Source organism: Chinchilla lanigera, unplaced genomic scaffold (assembly GCF_000276665.1).
Source record: "Chinchilla lanigera isolate Chin_1 unplaced genomic scaffold, ChiLan1.0 scaffold00104, whole genome shotgun sequence".
Lineage (NCBI taxonomy): Eukaryota > Metazoa > Chordata > Mammalia > Rodentia > Chinchillidae > Chinchilla > Chinchilla lanigera.
In genome coordinates this window covers 5,323,091-5,344,986 of record NW_004955505.1, presented here as the reverse complement: position 1 = coordinate 5,344,986, position 21,896 = coordinate 5,323,091, and the positions used below count along the sequence as shown (strand labels likewise).

Genomic DNA, 21,896 nt, shown 5'->3' with positions numbered 1-21,896 from the left:
TTCAGGGGCTGGGGATTTAGCTCAGCGGCAAAAGCGCCTGCCTGGCAAGCGCAAGGTCGTGAGTTCGGTTCCCGGTACCGGAGAAAAACCAAAAAAAAAAAGAGCACTTTCAATCTCCAAGATACAAATTCTCTGTAGATAGATGTATTACAAATATTTTCTAACAATTTGTGACTTGCCTTTTCATATAGTGAACATTATTATGTGACGTGCAAAAGTTTTAGTGTTGATGATGTCCAATTTCTCAACTTTTTCTTTTATAGTGTTTATTTTTATATTCTTTTGCGGGGGGGGGGGGTAGCAGGAATCTAACTCAGGACCTTGCACTTGCCAGGCAGACCAGGCATTTGCCACTGAGCTATGTCCCCGGCCCTACTTTCTATATTCTATCTTTGCCTAACTCAGTTTCACAAAGGTTTTCTCCTGTTTTCATTTGGAATTTTTGGTTTTATTTAGCTCTTTTGTCTAGGACTATAATCTACTCAGAATTCAAAATATATCTCTGTGTACAGTATAAAGGATTATGATTTTTTTCTCAGAGATACTCAGTTATTTTCACACATTTTATTTAAAGATCACCCTTTCATTTCCCCCATTACCTTGGCAAGTTTGTAAAAAAAAAAAAAAAAATCAAGTGAACACATAAATATGGGTTTAGCTGTTTTGCATTGTAAGATGTTTACACTCATCTGAGGGACTAAGTACATGTGCTTAACATACCTGGATTCTTTTTATCCCCCTTCCCCTCCACACCCACCCCCTCCCTCCATCTCCAGGTCCCCTTCCCATTTTCATCATCATCATTATTGTCATTGTTATTCAGTTCATGTTTGTGACACACAAATGGTACATTTAGTGTGAGCAGCTGGTACACAAACATGGTGCATCATATATCTTTTTAAGTCCCCTCCCCTACCAGCTTCTTGGTCCCCTTCCCATTTGAAAAGATGTATCACTCTGTTCTTTAAAATCAATCTTTTATTTTTCTCTTTGTTTGTATTTTGGATTAAAGCTGGACCCATATCTCTCACCATGAACTAAACTAAAATAGAAATGGATCAGAGATCTAAATATTAAAACAGAAACACAATCTACTAGAAGATAAAATAGGTAAACCGCTTTAAGTCATTAGTATAGGCAAGGACTTTCTGAATAGAATTCCAATTGCACAAGAAATAACAGCATAAATCAACCCATTAACAAGTGAGTTTAGCTCTCGAATTTCACTTTTATTCTTTTTCTTATTTTTTTTTTTTTACCCCCACCTGAGTTTGGGTGACACTCTCGTATTTCTTTGTATGTCTTGTTAATCTTTGGTTAATAACTAGACATTGTATGTCATACACTGTAGTGACTCTCTAGCTCTGTTCTTCTGAAATTGCTAGTTTTACTCTTTTACGCATGAACTTGCTAGTGCTTAAACTGGAAAATCTATTCCTCTGCCAACTCATCAAAGTTTTGCTCAGATTTTTTTTCTTTTGTCTGGATCTCTGGGGATCTCCTTGATACCTATAAGGCTTTATGGTCAGTTGATGATTTGGACATTGGTAATATAGGGACAACTCAAGCCAGAGAACCTTCCACCCTCTGCTGCCCAACCAGGGTATGGGTTGAACAGTTCATTCAGACTTGCAACAAATAAATCCTCCAACTTTTTAAACTTTTCTTATTCTCCCTAGAGCATCCATGCACACTTGTTTAGTAGTCAGCCATGAGTGCTAGAGTAGATCATCTCGGCATTTTATTCAGTGTAGCAGTTTTTCGTAAGTAGTCTAGTGCTTTGCTATTTTTGTAATTGTTGAATTTAATAACTTTGTTCAGTTTGATTCTTTTTGGGGAGAGAAAGAAATCACCCAACTACTTCAGCAGTCATTCGTGGAAGTAGAGTTTTAACCATACATCAAGTCTTTCTATTATTTGCCATTATTTCACTTAACAAAGAAATTCATTAAGTCAAACAAATTAGTTCAAGAAGTAGCCAGCCTCAGGAGTGAAAACTTCTTTTGTGTAAAGTTCAGATTCATCTTCTAGTGTCTACAAAGTGAAGATAAACAGTCAATGAAGTCATCTCATTAAGGTGAGCATGGTTTGTTAACTCAGCTAAGGTCTTTAGAATACATATTATCCATTAGGAAAATTATCCATGTTGGGTACTTTAAATACCCAAAGTTTTATGGGCAAGACAAATTCAACTTAGACCCAGAAAACCTGTGAAAAAAAACATTACTGAGTGTAAATTATCTTCAAACACAGAGTCCATTTTTAAGAAAATTACCTTGAAAGCTGCTAGGCAATGCAGGCTCAGTAAGGCCATCACAACCGCCAGAAAGACAGTGGCCAAGTTCCTCGTGTCCCATATCGTCTCCACCAGAGGAATACTGCCAACCTGCCAGTCATAGCACAGAGTAACAGGTGCAAGCAGAAGCCACACATTGAAGGCCAAGAGGTAGGAATAGGTAAGGAATCTACAATGAGAAGAAGAATCATTGAATACAACTCAGGATTCACAACATTCTGCAAACATTCACTCACCGTGTTTTTGTATAATATTTCTGTCAATATTACTAGAGAAGAGAAGAAGCCATTCATTTATGTATTTACTAAACTGATCATCTGGGAATATATGCAACAGCTTCTAGCCACTGTGTTGGGCCATGGCCTTTGGGCAAACAAATAGAACCTCTATGACATATATTAAAAGTTATCATGCAAATAAATACATTACACCTAGAGATAAATTTTACTTAGATAAAGTTTTATGAAAGCACATGGCAGAAGTGCTAGCATATTTGGGGTATGACTGCACTGGTAGGAAACACTGGAACACTTTCTCAATAGTGCCCGTAATCCTGTAGTACATTTGATGAAGATGAACTGCCATGCACATGGCAAGGCTGGCTCACAGGAGGGAATGCGGCTGGTGCCTAGAGACGAGGGGTGCCAGGTGAACCCAGGAAGGATGACAACAAAAAGGTGTTAATCGTTCTTCCTGGCTGGGACTGGGTGAGAAGGAGAAGTGGAGCTGTCCCTGAGGGTGTGGAAGAAGCTAACTGCACTTAAATTTGTTTAGTCACCACATCCATTAAGCAATGTTCTGGACCCTTGAGAATGACAAAGTCTCAGCTCATGGCCACTGCCCAGACCTCCACACTAGGAAACTAGGAACTCTCCCTGGGCTTCCAGCAGCACGAGACCATCCTCCTGAGGTGAACCCAGTGCCCCCGTTAGAAGAGCTGCTGCCATCACTGCCAGGAGAATCTATCCTGTGCTCTTGTTAACACTAACCATGGACCCTGACTGCCCTTTCCTAGCACATTTATGAAACAGGGATTAGGACTGTCAGCTGTATCTCTTACAACTCAGAAATACCATTCTGAAGGACCCAAGAGCCATTCCTTTAAAATGTAATCACCGGGAAGGCTGGTGTCTGTTCCCCAGGCTCTGTGGGAGCACAGTGGCTTCGCTGGGTTGGCCCAGGCCAGCCCTCTGCAAGTGCTCATTACTCTGCCCTGGGCTGCCCTGCCCGAGCCTCCCCAGTCTCCCCGTAACAGGCCCCAGGGACCTCTGCACCATCAGATCGGCCGTCATAGAGTAAAATCTGTTTTCACCACTTTTAACGCTCAATCAAGTTTGTCTGTGACCCAGTGCATGGCACTGAAGAGAGGAATTAGGCTCTAGAGCCTGAGGTGCAAAGCAGACTGAGAGGGACATCCAGCACGCAGACCCTGGAGAGACGTCCTCCCCATTCGGTAGACTCTTAGGGGTTCTTCGATTGGCAAAGAGGTCAGATAGGAGAGTTTCTCAGTTGCCATCTGCTGTTAAAAATTCAGTCCAGCTTGACTTCCTGTCCTCACGCAGCTACCATCCTGCCAAGCTGACCTAGTTCCCTCCTGGTTCCCTGTCACTGGCTCTGGAGAATCAGTGGCCACCACTGCAGAGACTGCCCTCTGCCTGGATGCTCCGACCCCAGCACGGACTGGGTGAGCTGGTGGGAATAATTCAGCACTGCTGCTCGACACTTTCCCCTCTCTTGTAAATTTTAATAAAATGGTAAAGAGTAAATAGCACCGTATATGCTAAAATGCTGATGAGGGCCAAGTTTGTCATGTAACAGAAACAAGTCTACTTTGCCCTCTCTAGTTTGGGCCTGTGAAGCTGTCTCAGGAGACTGCCTTCCCCACAGAAAACCATGGTGGCACACTGGTAGTCTCTAGCTACACCTTCAGTGAACCACCATCAGGCTTCCACGAGGCCTAGAAAACCACAGCGTCTTTAAATTCCTTAGCTACAACTGCCCTTCAGAACTGCAGCACTCCCCATCTTCTCACAGCTAACGCTAGAGGGACCTGGGCGGTAATGAGTGAAACCTGCCTGACAGCCTCTGTGCCAGGCGACAGCTCGTGAGGACTGCGCCAGGCTCCACAGGTCAGACAGACAGCTGTGTCACTCAGCTGCACCATGGCTCTTGAAAATTACTTAAAAAAATCTCCTTCTTGAAATAATAGACCTAGGCAATGATCACCAATGGCTGCTAAAAATTATTAGGGGAAAAGCTGGTTATGTACTTTCTAATGGGTGGGTCTGGCTGAATCAGATGCCCAGAACTAATAATCAATTTTAACATCACCAAAAAGGAAATAAGAGCCTAATGTACTCCTGCGGAAATACACACACCTATATAGTAGTCTTACTAAAAAACAAAAAACAAAACAAAAAGTGCCACAAGTGATGACACACAGTTGAAATCCCAACTATTGTGAAGGCTGAATCAGGAGGGTCACATGTATGAGGCCAACCCAGGCAACTCAGTGAGACCCTGTCCCAAAATAAAAAATAAAAATGAGTGAAGATGCGCTTCAGCAGAAGAGTGCTTACCTCGCATGCATGGCCTCCCATGTTCAAGCCCGGGTACCACAACCCCCATAAATAAAACCAAAATTCTGAACTGGATCAAGTCCTAAAACCACAATCCAGGGAACAATGGACCACATCACATGACACCGCAGGGAAGCGATATGCAAACTCCAGAGTGTGGGAACCACCAGAACAAGTGACCCAGTTTCCTAAACAAGTCTCTTACAATAGGGTGGGAGCATCTATAAGACATCAAACAAGTACAGGTTGCACTTAGATCCTAATTCAATCACATTATTATGAAAACTAATCATTTATGACATAACTGGAAAAATCCCATAATGCTGACTTGACAACACAACTGGCTAGAGAGAAACATCGTGAATGTTTTAAGTGTGATCCTGGTATTTTGGTAATAATTTTTAACAGATCCTGGCTTTTGGAAATATATCATAACATCTATATATATAAAATAAGTTTATGTCTTGATTTCATCAGAAAAAGACTTCAGATTTGCTTCAAAATGATGGTGGTGAAGGAGAAGACGACTGCACATGGACGCAACAGAAGGGCTACACCTATGACTTCCGACACTGTAAGTAGGGGGGTTCTTTATGCCACCTTCTCTACTCTTACACATATTTCACATTTTATATAATAAAACCTTAAGCGAGGGGAAAAGGCAACAGAATTGCAAAAACAGCATTTTCTTAGCTTATATCTAATTGCAGCTTGACCAAGCTCATAATAATTTCTTAATTTTAGTTTTACATTTTGGCTTTGCCCTACAGTTTGTCTCCTCAGTTTCATACGTTTCCTAAACTTGCAATGTTGTATTAAGAAAAAAGAAAAATAAAGATTAATATTTTTGAATGCTATAACTGCAATGTGTTTAGATATTTCTAAAACAAATCATTGCAACTTTTTACAAAGACTGTAACCTAAGTAGGTTTAAAAAGTAAAATAAACCAGAGAACTAAAAGCAACTTCCCTTCCCTACACCACCAGGAAGGTCAATACTGTTACCTTGCCCAATGTTTCTTTTGAATATATTTGCATTATCTTTGGAAGCTCAGAGATGCTCCCTATGTTCCAGTGCATATATAGATTGGCTCATGCTGTTAATGCAGTCATTAAGTACTATCTGAAATACTTATGTAGCACTGGAATTTTCCTGCAAATCTAAGCACGAAGAAGACATTTGGAGTCACTCCAAAAGCTAATTACACTCTGGGGAAGGCCATTTGAGCTAGCTGTAATCAACAACTATAGTACTTTTTTTTAACACCACCTTGACAATGAATTACATTTAAGCTAATCATGTTTATTTCTTCTACAATTTGAGAACTAAAGAATCAGTGGAAAGTGTCTCTGCCTTGCCGAGCTCTGTTTTTAAAGCAAGAGCAAAAATAAAATGAATTATTTAGTAATTTTCTACTATAAATTTTGCCAACAGCAAGAAAACCACTTGAATATCTTGCCAACAAAGTGGAATATACAGCACAGAGAGCCAGGAATTCTACTTAAACAGTTTAGTCAAGCGCTTTCACTGATAAGCAGCTTCGTAAGAGAAACCAATGACCTGGCAAGCGCAAGGTCGTGAGTTCGGTTCCCGGTACCAGAGAAAAAGCAAAAAAAAAAAGAGAAACCAATGAAATAGAAGTGGTGGCTGTGGAGGAGATGGAGTCTGTCCAATAGCACTCAATAAAACCAGCTCTAGTCAAAATCTTCATTGTTATCAAGAAAAAAGAGTGTTTTACATGCAAAATATACAGATTCTGTTTTTTGCCTTTGGGAAAACCTTGCTACTAAGAACTCACAGAAACCTAACATATTTCCTTCTGCTAGATCGATGTATGTGCCAGGTACCAATGACAACACCATGCACTGCAAACAGTTCTTGTTATCTTCCACAAAAAAGGAGCTTTCTTTCTCTTCCACTTTGAGAATCCTTTACTGATTCAGGAAGACAAGACCTGGGTCCACGCAACACACCTGTCTGCCCTTGGAGGGCATCTGCAACACAGTTGCTGCACCAGCCTCAGCCGGAGATGCTTCTGAGTCTAGAACAGAGCACTCTGCACTGCCCCAGCGCTGTCTCCACCTGCTGGGCTTGGGTGGTCTGTTCTGCCCCTCCCCAGGAAGTCGCCCATTTGCATTCTCACAACTCCTAACTGACCACCTCTGCCTCAAAGCCTCTCTGCAGCCTCCCTGTGCTCTAGCAATGATGCCACTACGCAGCATTCTCTGCTTATTACTTTTAGCAGCACCTCCTTTCCTTGCTATAAACTTCTCCAAGAACTGCCAAACAAAGCCATTTCCAGCATGACCCTTCTCAAAGCACAGGAAATCTTTGCTGGGATTTCTAAGTGTTGATAAGTATTCTGTAGACCTTCCTAGATGCTCAAGGGTATCTCACCCCTGCTCCTCACAAAGGGTATTTTCATTGCACTGGGGGTGAGGACACATACGTTACGTGATGGAGTGTAGTACTGTCTTAGTCACTTTTCTTCATCACTGAGACAAAATACCCAACATTGGCAATTTAAAGGAGGAGAGGTTTGCCTAGGAAACCTGGGGTCACAGTTTCAGAAGTTTCAGTCCATGTTCAATAGGCTTAAAAAAGACCATGGTGGGAGGGCCTGGGTGGAGAAAACCTGCTCACAGCATGGAGGCCAGGAAGCACAGAGAGAAGGAAGGAGCCAGGGAGGGAGAGAAGCTGCTCCGCGTCTTGAGTCCATGCAGTTGCGGCTGACGCTGACCAGAACCAGGCATGACCTCCTGAGGCAGCATCTCCCACGGTGAACTGCATGGCTGCAGGTGCTTGTCAGGCCGCCCCGCCACAACACTACAAGCCTTGAAGCCTGGGCTCAGTGTTGGGGCCATTATGAAAAGTCATTTTTGCTTTTATATTTCACTGCTATCAGCTTCTCGGGGATGCCGGATTGCAATAAAATAGAATGTGCAGATGGAAAGAATTAAGAAATGTTTTGAAGAAATAAGTATCAGTAAGTGAGCTAGATCAGCATTTTCCAATGACCGGCCCTCAGTCCGGAGATGAAAGGTGCTGTCTCCACAGCTCCCTCTTCTGACCCCCTCCTCTTTCTCTCCCTCCTGTTCCTCCCTTTATTCCCAGGATCCAAGAAAAGTGAGCTACATTACTACCACGTAGTGTTATTTTAGTTTAGAAAACTACACTCAATGATCTTGACAATTCTTTCATTGTCAAGAAGCTACTTCTCTACAAAATAAAATGAAATACATAATGAGGGCAGCCCTTGACCCCAAAGGGATCATCTCACTACAGACAGCACAGTTTATACCATGGATCTCAAAAAGAGTGACTCCAAGAGACTGGGGGGGTGTGGATGCATAGTGGAGTCCTTGCCTAGCTTGTGCAAGGCCCCAAGTTTAATCCCTGGCACCACTAAAGAAGGGAGGGAGAAGGAGGAAGCCACGAGGGAGGGAGTCCCAGACGCACGCAGGCAGCTGGTGGCATACAGACTCAGTCTCCTATCACCCAGCCTTGAGACCTGCTCAATCAGAGCGCCTCTGAGATCAAACAGGAAATCTTTATTTTAAACATGCTCTCTCTGGTGATTCTGTTACTACTTCTGGTTTGGTAAGTGTTGCTTTAAGATAATAGAATATCTTTAGTTTCATTTTTTAAAACGAAGTTCTAAGACCCCGCTGGTTGCTCAAGCATGAACAGAAGTAGTTCACTTTGCAGTCTTCTTTAAACACACAAGGTATTCTATTATTTTTGTATTAGTACATATTTATGATACATAATAATTACATTCATCCTGCGGGACCCTTACATGTACATAGCATATCTTGACCATTTTTACTCATCCTTTCCCCTACAAGGTATTATTTTTTTTAAAGAAAACTTTAAATTCAATAAAGCTTTGTCTGAGTTAATGATGACAGTCTCCATGTTAAGGGCATCCAGAGCCATAACTATTAGGAAACAATGGCTGTGAGGCTGCAACAATCCAGATTAAGGTATTAAGTCTGTTTAGAGCCATCTGCTGGAAATGGGAAAACAGAGAAAGACACGTAGTTAGAAGGAAAAAGCTGGGGTCTACCTTGATAATCTTATCAGTCCGTGCCTTGATCTTTCACTGCAATGCAATAGAAGCTTCTGCCTTTATTTCTGAACAGCAGAAACTGACCTACCCTCCTAAGCAAATCTATTCTAGTTGCTTATCTGAAATGACAGCTCATGAAAAAACATGATACTAGAAGAAGAGCTTCATATTTTTGCACTGAAAATCCCACTTCATCTACTTCGTGGATCTGCAAGACAATGATTTTCAATATTATGAAGGCAATACTTCTTTCATCAAATGCACACTCCTTTATCCCCTGGCCCTGGCAAATCTGATAAAACAAAACCCAAAGAATAGGCAGCAGAGAGTTGCCTGAAGAGTGGAAACATGTTCTTTCTACTGCAGCCTCCAAACCTATGCAGAAGTGCACTTCACTGAGGATCTTGATTTTAACTATCATTTAGGATTTTCAAGAGGAAATGCTGAAGTATCACATCTCTAAAGGCACTTAGAGAAACAGAAGCGTAAAAGGACACCATTCTGTCAGGATAAACAAATCCACTCCATCCCCTCCCAAAGGCACATCCACTGAGCCCACAGAGGCAGAACCTCTGGGCATCAGACCGTAGAACTGTACTTCAACGTGTTTTGCAGTGGTTTCGGAGGCATGTGTGAGTGGATTACATAATAAAATCCTACAAGTCTCTAGTCAGGGAAAAATTTGGGCAGTAATTTATAAGAAGCTAAGCACTCATGCACTTGGGTTTTGAAAGAAATTGTTTTCAGCTGGGAATCAAAGGTCTTCACGCCGAAAGTGCAGTAAGGATTCTCCCACCACTCACGGCAGATGAGAACAAATGAGTCGCACACCAGAAGACACCGCCGGAAGGAACCAGAGGCAGACACCGCTGCAGAGCGCCGCCACCCCGCCCTTCTGCCCTCGGGTCCGCCGAGAGCCCTGTGCTGCGCTCAGAGGTACGCTGAAAACATGCATCCCTTCGGTCTTCTCTGCCTCACCTCACTTGCCTCGGTTTTATGCTTTGGGCTTGGGATTTCTACTCCAAACGCACCCTCTACCCTCGCTACAGTCCCCTTCACCCTCAAGAGTCCCCACCCCTCATCCTGTTTTGTTGCTGCTAATCTCAGTTCAGTTTTTGTTGGTCTTAACAGGACATCTGCCTTCCCCAACATTTTATCTTTGGTGAAAACTTCAGAGGGGCTGAGGGGATTCGAAGCTATGAGGGCAGAATTGTCTTAGTTAGAAAAAAGCAATTTAACAAAATGACTTTGGAGCAACAGCAAAGAAGATAACCGAGAAGTCTCTGTGACTAATTAAATGCAGCTATAGCTACAGTCATTCAGACTGAGAAGGCTCAGAACCGTGAAGGGCGTATGATGTCAAAGAGCCACAGTGACGACAGGACTGGGCCAGGCAGGGACAGCTCCCTTGCACACTCCAGCTAAGGGCTCCACCGCGCTTCTAGAGAAGGGATTGGAAATTAGTGCCACAACCACACAGTACTGTATTTGTATTTTGTCACACACGTGATTATGTAAGTTACCGGACATTCCACAGTCTAAATTCTGTCATTCTCAAGGAAATCTGTTATTGCCGAAGTGAAGTTACAGGTTAACACGGCCCTGCAGCTGTTTCTGAAGACCACAAAAAGTGGACAAAGCAGTGGCGGGGGGCGGGTGCGGTTAATAAGACAATGAAATTCTGGTGCTTGGAGAAGAGTATCAGGTACGTTACACACCCCTCAGAAAGGCAGCCCAACAAAGCTCCATCCTTCCCAAGGGTGCTAAGAGTAAGCAGGATTGCCCTTCATTGATCCCATAGTATTATAAGGAGTTCTTTCACACTGGGCTCTAAGCCAAGGTCTACCAAAACCATGAGATAATTTTAAAGGCTCCAAGGAAAGTTCTTCTCCACAGGCTCTAAGCAGTACGAGTCAAGACGTCCATGTCTGCATGCAGCATGTTTTCACAATTAACCTTTGATTTCTACTTCCATGAACCAGTCACCTCTGATGAGGTCATCCCAGGCACCCACCCTAATCTGCTCTCAGGGATCTTACATGGAAAAACCTCCAGCTTCCCAAGTGAACACATTCGTTTATTCATTCGTTCATTCATTCATTGATTCAAAGACCATTTTTTTGGTAAAATGGTAAGAAAAAAACAGTCTTTTGAAGAAATTCACATGGAGGCATACATGACGAAGTGCAGAGGCAGGAGGGGGAACGGTCATGATGCTACGTCATAGAAAGCTTCCTGAAAGAGGTGGCGCTCATCTGAGCCCGCAGGAACAGGCAGGGCCTGGACTCAGTAATTCATGTTGTAAGTAAACAGGATGGACGGGGGTCTGTGAGGACTCAGAAGCTGATGGGATACGTTCAACAGGTTCAAGAAACAGGATGGAGGATCCTTGCTGACGGTATAATTTAGGGGGAGAAAAATGTGATTTTGAAAAACCTAAATGTAGAATTTCTCTCAGGGGGCAAATCACCATTTTAGTTGGTTTTGTTGTTGTTTTTGTTTTAAAGGCAAACATCATTGCAAGCTATGTCAGACACAAAGGTATGAGTGCCTGACATCTGAATTTTCTCCAGGGCACGTGAAAGACTGCATTTCCCAGCCCATTTGTAGCTTGGAGGACAGACAGACCTGTAGGTCTGAGCGGAAGTGATGTGGGGCTCTTGAAGCTGACACGAATGGTGCGGTGGAATCAGTATTTAATGACATTAAGGAATTAGGGCAATTTTTAGATATCACAGAGACAGTGTGGTTATATTTTTTAAAAAACAAAATAATGATGAGTAAATTGATCTTATACCCAGGACTACTTTCAAAACCATCCAGTGCTGGGTCAGGGAAAATGAAAAAGGTTGAAAGTGAGTGAGGGTGTTGATGAAGGAAATTGGGGTGAAGTTGATAGATGCTGAAACCAGGGAACAGGAACAAAGCGGGAAGTGCTTTATTTTATTCCCCCCACTTTCATAATATATAATGTAAAGTTTCAATATAAGCAGTGACCATGGGGTGGGGAACACGGATACAGCTTAGTGTCACAGCACCTGCCTGGAAAGCACAAGGTCCTGAGTTCGATTTCCGGTACCAAAAAATTAAAGTGTATTACCCTCAAACTTTGTCTTCCTCTGCTACACTGACTTAGCTATTTCACATGGCAGGATGGTAATTTGGAAGACAGCAGGACCCACAGCCATTCTCTCATGAGCAAAATTAAACCTCTGTTAAACCATTTCCATTGAATTCAGAGTTTGCTATTACCTGAGCATAGCCTTGTGTCACCGAGGTAAGGCAGATGAGAATGGTTTTAGAGATAATTTGGTCTGGAATAGCCTTTGTAGTCTGGGGCTGTATCCGCAATTTCTTAGAAGGAAAGGAAAAGAAGAACAGAAGAGGAAAGAGAGTGCCATGGCGTGAATCTAAAATGTCCCCTAAAAGTCTCATGTGTTCAGAGGCAGGGCTTTCAGGTGCTGACTGGATCATGGGGTGCTGAACTCATCATGGATTAATCTACTGGTGAGTTCATAACTGATGTGCTATTAGAAGGTGGGTCCAGCTGGAGGAGGTGGGTCTCTAGGGATGTGCCTTTGCAGGATACAGCTACTGTTTGGCATTCTTGGGCACTGTCTGCTGCCAAGAGTTGTACAGCTTTCCTTTGCTATGCCCCTCTTCCATAATGTTTGTGCCTTTGAGCCAGTAGCACATGGACTGACACCTCTCAAACTATGAACTTAAATAAACTTCTCCTCTTCTCCTTTTTTAAGTTGTGCGTGCAAGTACTTGGTTCCAATGACAAAAAGCTAACAAGTACAGAAAGTTGGTACTGGGAAGTTGGGTTGCTGCTGTCACTTTATCTGACTGTGTAATTCAGAAGCCTTTAGAAGTGGTTTGCTGGAAAAGTTTGGAATAGTTGGGACATGCATTCTAGAGAAGCTCTACAGTGCTATAAAGCAGAGCCTGATGAATGATGCTGGTTGGAGCTCAGAAAACTGGAACATTGATAGGAATCAGGACATTAAAAGTCAGGCTCAGGAGGTTTCAGATGTGAACTCTATTGAGCACTGGACTACAGGCCATTTATGTTACATTCTGACAAAGAGCCTATCTACATTTTGTTTCCATCCTAAGACTTTAGGGGAGGATTAATTTAAAGATGGAGGAAATTTTAAGGCAGCATAACATTCATGCAATGGCAGGGATACTGCTGGCTGCTTTTAGCCAGATTTATAGTGAGAATTGGGAATAAAAGCAAAGAATGAAGATATGAAAAACTCATTTTGGTCAGAAAATAAGCACACGCAAAATTTAGGCCAAAGGAGGTGTGGCTTGTTGCTGAAGAAATTAGTGTCATTAAAAAAATACTTTGAAACAAACTAAGAAGATGCTTTAATACCATCTCAGAAATCTGTAAGAGCCTATCAATTACAGGCTGAAGAGTGAAAAGGTATAAACTTATCACATGAGAAAATCAGCCCTTGTTGCACTGCTCAGGTGGGGCCTCCTAAGGAATTGGCTGCCCAGGATTCATTTCACTGCACTGAGCCATCCACTCAGAAGCCACTGCAGCTATGGTCCATGGGGGTCTGGTTACTGCTTGAGCTGGCAGCAGACCTTGGTGTTGCCCACATGGCAATGATTATGCAGACACACAGAATTCAAGAGTTATGGGATACAGGGGCTTCCACCTAGGGTTCAAGAGAAGGCCTAGGAGGTCAGAGTCACTGCCAGGAGCCCCCAAGAGAGGCAGAAGTAAAACTGAAGTTGTAGTGGAGAGACCAGTGATTTGGAGATGCCATGAACATGGCACATCTGCCAAAAAAGCTGTAGGCAGCAAGCAGAGCCAGTTAGAACAGACACCATAGAGGCTGTGACCAGCAAAGGCAAAGGCGTAGGGCTGCCCAAGCCCTCTGGAGGGCACATGATGCCACCACATAACCTAGACCTCAGGCAGGAAGATACAAAACTTAGTGCTTGCCTTGCTGGAAAACAGTATTGCTCTGGTATGATTCCTTTCTATTTCCCCATTCCTCTCATTTAAAATAGAAATGTTTACCCAGGGCTACTGTTTTAGGGAACATGAGTCTCAGAAGAGACTTTGGACTTTAGAGCAATGCTCGAACTATTAAGAATTTTTAGCAATGCTTGGAGGTGGACTAAAGGCACTTTGCATAACAAAATGGACATAAGCTTTCTGGAAGCTAGGGTGGAATGTTATGGTTTAGATCTAAAATGTACCCCCAAAGTCTCATGTGTTCAGAGGTGGGACTTTGAGAAGGTGACTGGATCAAGGGGCACTAGGCTCTTTGGTGGATTAATGCCTTGATGAGTTCACAGCTGAATGTGCTCATAGGAGGAGGGACCCAGTTGGAGGAGAAAGGTCACTAGGGGCACGCCTTTGAAGGACATATCTACCATTCTGGTTTTCTTGCTCTTTTTGCTTTCAGCTGCCATGAGGTAAATGGCTTTCCTCTATCATGCCCCTCTGCTGTGATGTTTGTGCCATAGAATCAGCTGACCACGGACTGAACTTTTGAAACTATGAACCAAATAAATCTTTTCTTCTTTAAATTGAGTATGTCAGGTAGTTAGTCCCATGACTAAAAGCTAAAACACAGACCAAGCAAATAACTGAGACAAGAGATTTGCCAAAAAAAAATCAATGAAAAATCCTTATAGAAAGAGTTGCTAAAGGAGTTTGTGTATAATGAATAACGTAAACTATTTGTGGCATGGATGTACAACATAGCTTGGTGCCTTTGTCCTAAGACTTTAGTAAAGTCTCTTAGATACATATGAGTGATATTTTAGGGATTGTTAATGTGAAAGATCTGTGTCATGTCTCTTGGTTGGCACAGAAAGGGAAATAACAATGGCTGTTGGCAGCATAAAATGAATGAGATGGTGAAGTGGGAGACACCCATGACAGTACAAAGTTCCATGGAAGCATACAAATCCTGGACACCAGGACAGGTGTAGGAAAGGACTTGAACCAGTTTTCTTTAACTCTCAAAAAGGAGGACCTAAAATGATATTGTTCCACAACTACATGCACTCCATAGGTCATTCTAATGGCAGATGTATTAGTCAGCTTTCTCACTGCTGAGACATACCACCGGACACACAGAACTTAAAGGAGGAGAAGTTTAATGTGGCTTATGCTTTAAGGGGATTCAGTCCATGGTCAACTGGCTGTAGGGCAGCAACATCATGGCGAAAGGGTGTGGTAAAACAAAGCTGCTTAGTTCATACAGCCAGGAAGCAGAGCAGAGGAACGGTGCCAGAGAGAAAGGGGTGAAGAACCAGACAAAGACCCCATAGCTACACCTGCATGACCCATTCAGATACTCAGAAATGGACTCCATCAGTCCATAGGGCAGATCTCAAAGCCAATCAAGCTGGCACTCAACACTAACTGTTACAACACAGCAGTATTACCCTGACATGGCTTGTGGTGGAATGAGTTTCTCCACACTGGAGTATACACAGCCATGTTCAATTGAAAAAGTGTCTTAATGACCAAAAGCAAAACAACAGATGCAGAGAAGGCACTGTAAAATGGCTTCAAAAACAGAAAGGTTAATACAGGTGTCACATCCACAGAAGCAGAAGACATACCAGAGAGCAGTCCACTCTTCATTTACTCACCATACAATAAACAATAACTACAGCTCTCTCTTGCAATATGTTCAGCATAATCTGTATAAATGGCCAGCACCAAGCTATGTTGTACATAGATATGGTCTCTGCCCTTGAGAAATGCCTATCTTCATGGAGAAGAATAATTGGCAAATAGTCCATAACAATAAAGTTTAATAGAAGAAAAATATATCCTCAAGAATGAATGCAGAGCCAGAAAACTCTTATGGAAGCTGCAGCAACCACAGCATAAAGGAAATGGGATTGTAGGACTAGAAAGCTGCAGAAACTCAGCTCTACGGTACAAAGGACTGAAGCAGGAGTCTGGCTAAGGTGTATAGAAGGAAGAGCAGTAAAGTATTGGGAGATGGATTCAAAGGGAGCAGCACTGGCCAGATCCTTGGGAACAGGGAACCACCCACCTTCTGCATGTTCCGAGCGTTAGAAATACCATCTCAGAACCATGTGGTGGATGGGGCTGAGGAGAGCAAACGATGGGGAGGGGAACAAATTAGGAAGCTATTCCAGGAATCAGGAGAGAGACTGTGAGCGCCTTCCTGCAGATGGTGACAGAGGGGACGAATGGCTACAAGTGAACAAGGCCTAGCAACAAGAGGTTCAACATCAGGGGACTGCTTGGGTGTGAGGAATGAAATGGAAAAAGTCATCAGTCAGGGCTTCCATGTTATTTGTCCCGCACTACTAGACAGACAATGGGCCTAGGGGAACTTGCTTGTCAAGAAACAGTAAAAGTTGTACAATCGAAATATAATGTCCTCTTTGTCCTTTGGCTTCGATGCTGCTCTTTATAAATGGAAAGTAGCAGCATTTACAACTCAGTGTCGTGTCACTCAATTGATCCACAGAGTCTCATTTCACAATAGATGGGAAAGTTATTGATCCATCGTGAAGGATCAACTGACAGCTAATACAATCTAAGCATTTAGGTTAAGATGGAAAATAAAAGATTAATGATTAATTCTGTAATGATTTGCCTTGTGGTTTAACATGACCAAAGGTCAAGGGTAAGAAGTCAAATTCTAAATGGCTCTCAAAATGCAGTTAACATAAACTCTGTCAAAATATAATGTTAAAAATATTAAAACAAGTCAGGCAAGATAGAACACATTCACAATGTGAGGTGCTCTGGAGACTGAGGCAGGAACATCTCAGAGGACCTCAGGTGAGGGAAGTCTGCGCAATCTGGTGAGCCTTGTGGAGAAGAGCTGAGGATATGGCTAGGGGCGCATTTGCCTTGCACACCCAAGGGCCCAGGCTCAAAGCCCAGTACTGCTAGAAAAAATTAAACCCAATCCTCATACACATAGTAAAAACAAACAGTTTATATAACTTTTATAGTAAGCGAAGCGGACACCTGACAAAGGCAGCTCAAGAGAACTAAGCAGTTTTCACAGATATAACACAAAAAGTAGATTGATTAATGAGACTTAGTCAAAATTAAAAATTTTTGTGCTTCAGAGGACATAAAGAAAGTGAAACAACACATAGAGAGGGAGAAATTGTTTATAACTAATTTCTGTTTTTTGGGGTTTTTTTTTGGTTTTTTCTCCGGTACCGGGAACCGAACTCACGACCTTGCGCTTGCCAGGCAGGCGCTTTGCCGCTGAGCTAAATCCCCAGCCCCTATAACTAATTTCTAACAAGGGTTTTATATCTAGAATACATACAGACTCAATAATATTACAATTTAATATTGAAAGGCAATCCAAATAGTATACAAAGAATATGAACAGAGATTGTTCCAAGAACACAGCAAAATGGCCAACATGCACGTAAAAGGATGCTCCACATCATCAGCCATTAGGGAAATAGAAAAAAGCCACAAGGAGACACCATTTCATACTGATTAACTATAATAAAAACAAAAAAAAATTGTCAAAAGGGCAAATTTTGAGCTAGCAATGGTGGCATATGCTTATAACACCAGTTCTCTAGGAGGCTGAGACAAAAGGATCCCCAGTTTGAGCCCTGGGCAATTAGCAGCTTAGCAAGACCCTGTCTCAAAAACAAAAGACAAAAAGGCCTAAGGATGTAGCTCAGTGTAAACACTTTGGATTCAATTCCTAGCAGTGCAAAAAAAAAAAAAAAAAAGTGAGAAGACGGGAAACTGGAACCTTCATACACTGCTGGTGGGAGGTATAATGATAGCCCTGCCTTCATAAACAGTCTAGTAGATCTTCTGAGGCTAGGTATAGAATTACACTTCTGATCCAGCAATTCCACATAGAGGCATACACTAAAGAGAAATGAAAAGATACCTACACAGGAAGTATACAACAGCGGTGCTCATAGTAGCCAAAAGGAGATACAACTCAAATATGCAGTTCTTTGGAAAAAGAAAATATAGCATAGCCACACCATGGGACTCTACTGGGAATGACAAAGAATGAAATGCTGATACACACCACTGTGTGAATGAACCCTGAAAACACGATGTTCAGAGAGAGCCAGAGATCACACGAGATTATTCCATTCCTACGACACGTCCAGAGCAGGACAGCTACAAAGACAGATTTTAGACGCAGGTTGCCTAGAGTTGGGAGACAAGGGTGAAGCAGGAAGTGACCGCTACTGAATATGGGTTTTAGGGGTGGCGGGGCACAAAAATATTTTACATTGGTTGTGGTAATAGTTGCACAATTCTGTGAGTATACAAAAAATAATAATTATACAGTGCAATAAGTGAACTGTACACTATTCAAAACCTACTTTTAAAAATTAAATAAATTCAATCCACATGTAAGTTAAATACTTACATATACAAAATATATAATGTCAACTGTTAAGACGGAAATTTTTAGTGAGTGAAAAAATAGGAATAAGACCAGCAAATCAGATACAAAATTGCTCAATATCCCACAAGGCAATAAAACTGTAATTATATGAAGTTTTATTTTTCTACTGGAGAGGAAAGAAAATTATCCCAACTATCAGGTTTCTATACATTACCCTCTAAGATGACAGTACTTAAACGATAATAAACAGCAATAATAAGTATATAATAATAAAGTTCTATATTACAGTGCAAGTTTCACAGGCTTGTTTTGTTTTATTCTCATGTCTTCGATAATTGTTCTTAACAAAGTTTTTTGTAAGCATACCACAGTGATTTTCATCTCTGTCTAGTTTAGCAGAAAGCAACAGGAAATTTCCCCAGAGCTAAACAGAAGGAAACAACAAACGTAAGAGAGGGAATCTCAGAACTAAAGTCACACAAGGTCATCAGAAACAAAGAAAAACTTAACCAAGCTACTCTTAAAAGCTAGTAGGGTTTTTAAAAGATTATAGTATGTAATTAATAAACACAGCAACTAACGAATGGAGATACACTGACAATTCTCACCTAATAATAAGTGTACTGACTTGAAAAGAAGAAATAATAGCTGAAAGATGGAAGCAAAGATGCTCCTGAAAGCTGTGCGAAGTTTATAACCCAGCGAGAGAAGCAGTCGTGGACTGACCGTGTCAGCCCAACATTCCCACATGAGTACCTGGAGACACACGTGGGGAGATAATGAGGTTACAGGGGAGATAATGAGGTTACAGGGGGGCACAGGGTTGTGCCCAAAGGGACTGGCGTGCGCACCAGGAGAAGCAACATGAGCCTCTCCTCATTCACGATGTGAGGACGTCAGGAAGAGAAGCCGATAAACGTCTGCTCTGGAACCTTCACACTCTGGAATTTTCTTTTGGCCCCTGGAAGGCGAGTGAAGAACCAAGTTTTCAGTGAGGCAGGCCAACACAGCCAAGTGACAAGGTGGAACCAGCACAGACTGACTCCCAGACTGGCCACGTCATGGTCAAGTGACAGAATCAAAAGCTCAGCCGAACCGGGAAAGAGACCAAGGCAATTCAACCATCAACCCGGCAGAGGCAATGAAGTGTGTCAGTCAAGCAGGAACCTCCCTCGGCAAAGAAGCAAGACAAGCCCTGGATGCTTACAGAAGTTTATTCCAAGGCAGTTTAGAGAAATGTGAAAAGCCACTTGCAACAACTCTCAACTGCAATCCCTAAATATCCACAGATTTTATGTTTGAAACTCAAGAACAGAAAGATACCTTATTTAAAAGAAAGAAGAAGAAACTAGAAGTATGGTTATTAACATATTGTATTTTATCACTTTCACTTACTGAATTTCCCATGTACAGTCACTTGACTACAGGGGCTCAGAGACAGAAAGGCCTGGTTGACACATGTATCAGACCCTCTGAAAAAGCTTGTATGCACTAGCAGTGAAAGACAGAACCTGGCAAATGTCTGGCCTGCGACCTCAGTTTTGCCAGGGGTTCATCAATTTTCTTGAGCTACCAGGAGAAAAGTGCACCTTAACTCCATAGGCAGCTGAGATGAAACTCAGTCACAGATCAAAGGCCCTCAGGACCCTGGGTCAGGCACTCAGGGAGTGGTGATACCAGCTGTGACGGCAGCACCGGGCTGGTGAGCTGAGGGCGGTGTGCTCCTGTTCCACTGTCTTTCACTTGTGCATCTTGGTTGTCAGACACTGCTAAGCTCAGGGAGTGGGCTACATATACTGCAAAGGGAAGAAATGAATGCTCGAATTCAGGAGACAAGAAAGCTTGGAAGGAAACCCAAAGCTAAAAGAAATGGGGCCATCCTGCAAGAGCAGGATCTGGCAACACTCATGTTCACTTAAAAGCAGAAAGGAGCTATTTAAGGAGTCAGAGAACCTAAAACAATTTATCAGTGAGCTATCACAGCTAAAAATACCCAGACAACCAGCTCTGGAGAGTTTGAAAGTCGGTGAGCAGTATCTTACAAGGACAAGGGGACTGCAACACAGCAAGAAGCAGAACTGGAGATGTAAAGCTTAAAGAATAATTGAACAACACTTTGAAAAATGCAAGATATTCACAAATGTGTGTAAAGATTTTGAACTGCTTAAGAGGTAACACAAGAGATCAGATACCAAATGATTTCTGGATAAATTCTGAAGATATAGTTAGTATATGCTGAAAGTAAAAAAAAAAGCCACTTGCAACACTTTACAAATGTGTCAATCAATTTGGAAGGCAGCCTTCTGAATGGGAAACAGAGTCTGAATGAAAAGAGGGACTGAGGGTACAGGCCAGTGGCAGAGCTTGACCTACTGTACATGAGGCCCTGAGTTCAAGCTTAAACCAAAAGTAAAAATAAACAAGAAAAAAAAAACTAGAAACAAAGTCTATGAGGCAAAGAAAATAGTAGAAACCTACCAATCACAACATAAGGTAAATGAGTGCTATAAAGCAAACACTGTTATCTGGCATATACACGAAAGATCAAACTTGTTATCCCTAAAAGATACAAATAACCCAACCTATACATGGACTAAGATCAAAGTGTAAGGCTTAGGATTACATTCAAGGGGCTGGGGATTTAGCTCAGCGGCAAAGCGCCTGCCTAGCAAGCGCAAGGTCGTGAGTTCAGTTCCCGGTACCGGAGAAAGCCAAAAAAAAAAAAAGGATTACATTCAAATACAAAAAGGGAAGGTTATTATCATAAAAAGGGTATCAGAGCATATTCAAAGGTATGTATGACTATGAAAATAAAAGAACAGCACATCTTAACATTTAAAGCATCATAGCAGCAATATATTCTGAAAAAAGTGATGAAAACTGTCAGGTATAATTACATCTGCAAGCCTCAGCAGAACACCACAGGAGATGACAAAGCCAAGGAATGAAACATCTTGCTGAACCGGAGCCCTTGATCAGCATCATTTCCTGACTCTGTGTCTCTACAACTCTTATGGACAAAGGATAATATAAAATTAATCACATCCGAGCAAAAGCCGTGGATCGTCTGTTTGTCACTTAGAAACTCCCATTGTTTTAGTCTTACAAAAGGTTATGGTATGGTGGCAAATCAAACTCAATTTCCTTCTCTGTGCTTTGTTCTCCAAAATTTGCTATATAATCCACTCCACAGTTACACTATTGGTAAACGTGTCCAATAAAATACTTGTGGAATAAACACACATATACCAATGGGAACTATAGCAGTAACACTGCCAGCATAGCTACATTGGTTGAAAAGAATTCTAAATCTATGAATAGTAGTTTCCTTCCTACCTAGACATGACCTATATTACTTAACACTAACAAATACCAAGCAAAATTTAAAAATAATTATTTCTACTAACCTTGTAAGAATATAAGGCGAAAACGAAGCTGGATTATCCTGCTCTGAAAAGAGGGGCATAGATCCTCCCATTATCCACAGACGGAAATACAAAATGACAGTGACCTTCAGAGAAGAGAAAGATTTGGTAAGATGGCCACCAGCAATCTCTTCCTTCTC

At 42.0% G+C, this 21,896-nt stretch overlaps 1 protein-coding gene across 1 annotated transcript in view; it reads right to left on the bottom strand.

Annotated features, from left to right (window-relative positions):
- Tmtc1 (transmembrane and tetratricopeptide repeat containing 1) overlaps window positions 1-21,896 on the bottom strand; it is a 253,886-nt gene that overhangs the window by 109,799 nt on the left and 122,191 nt on the right. Inside the window, exons 9-10 of the mRNA XM_013505922.1 lie at window positions 21,739-21,842; window positions 2,276-2,465 (exon numbers count right to left, since the gene is read on the bottom strand). Coding sequence (XP_013361376.1) covers window positions 2,276-2,465; window positions 21,739-21,842 — 294 coding nt within the window. The remainder of the gene's footprint in view (window positions 1-2,275; window positions 2,466-21,738; window positions 21,843-21,896) is intronic.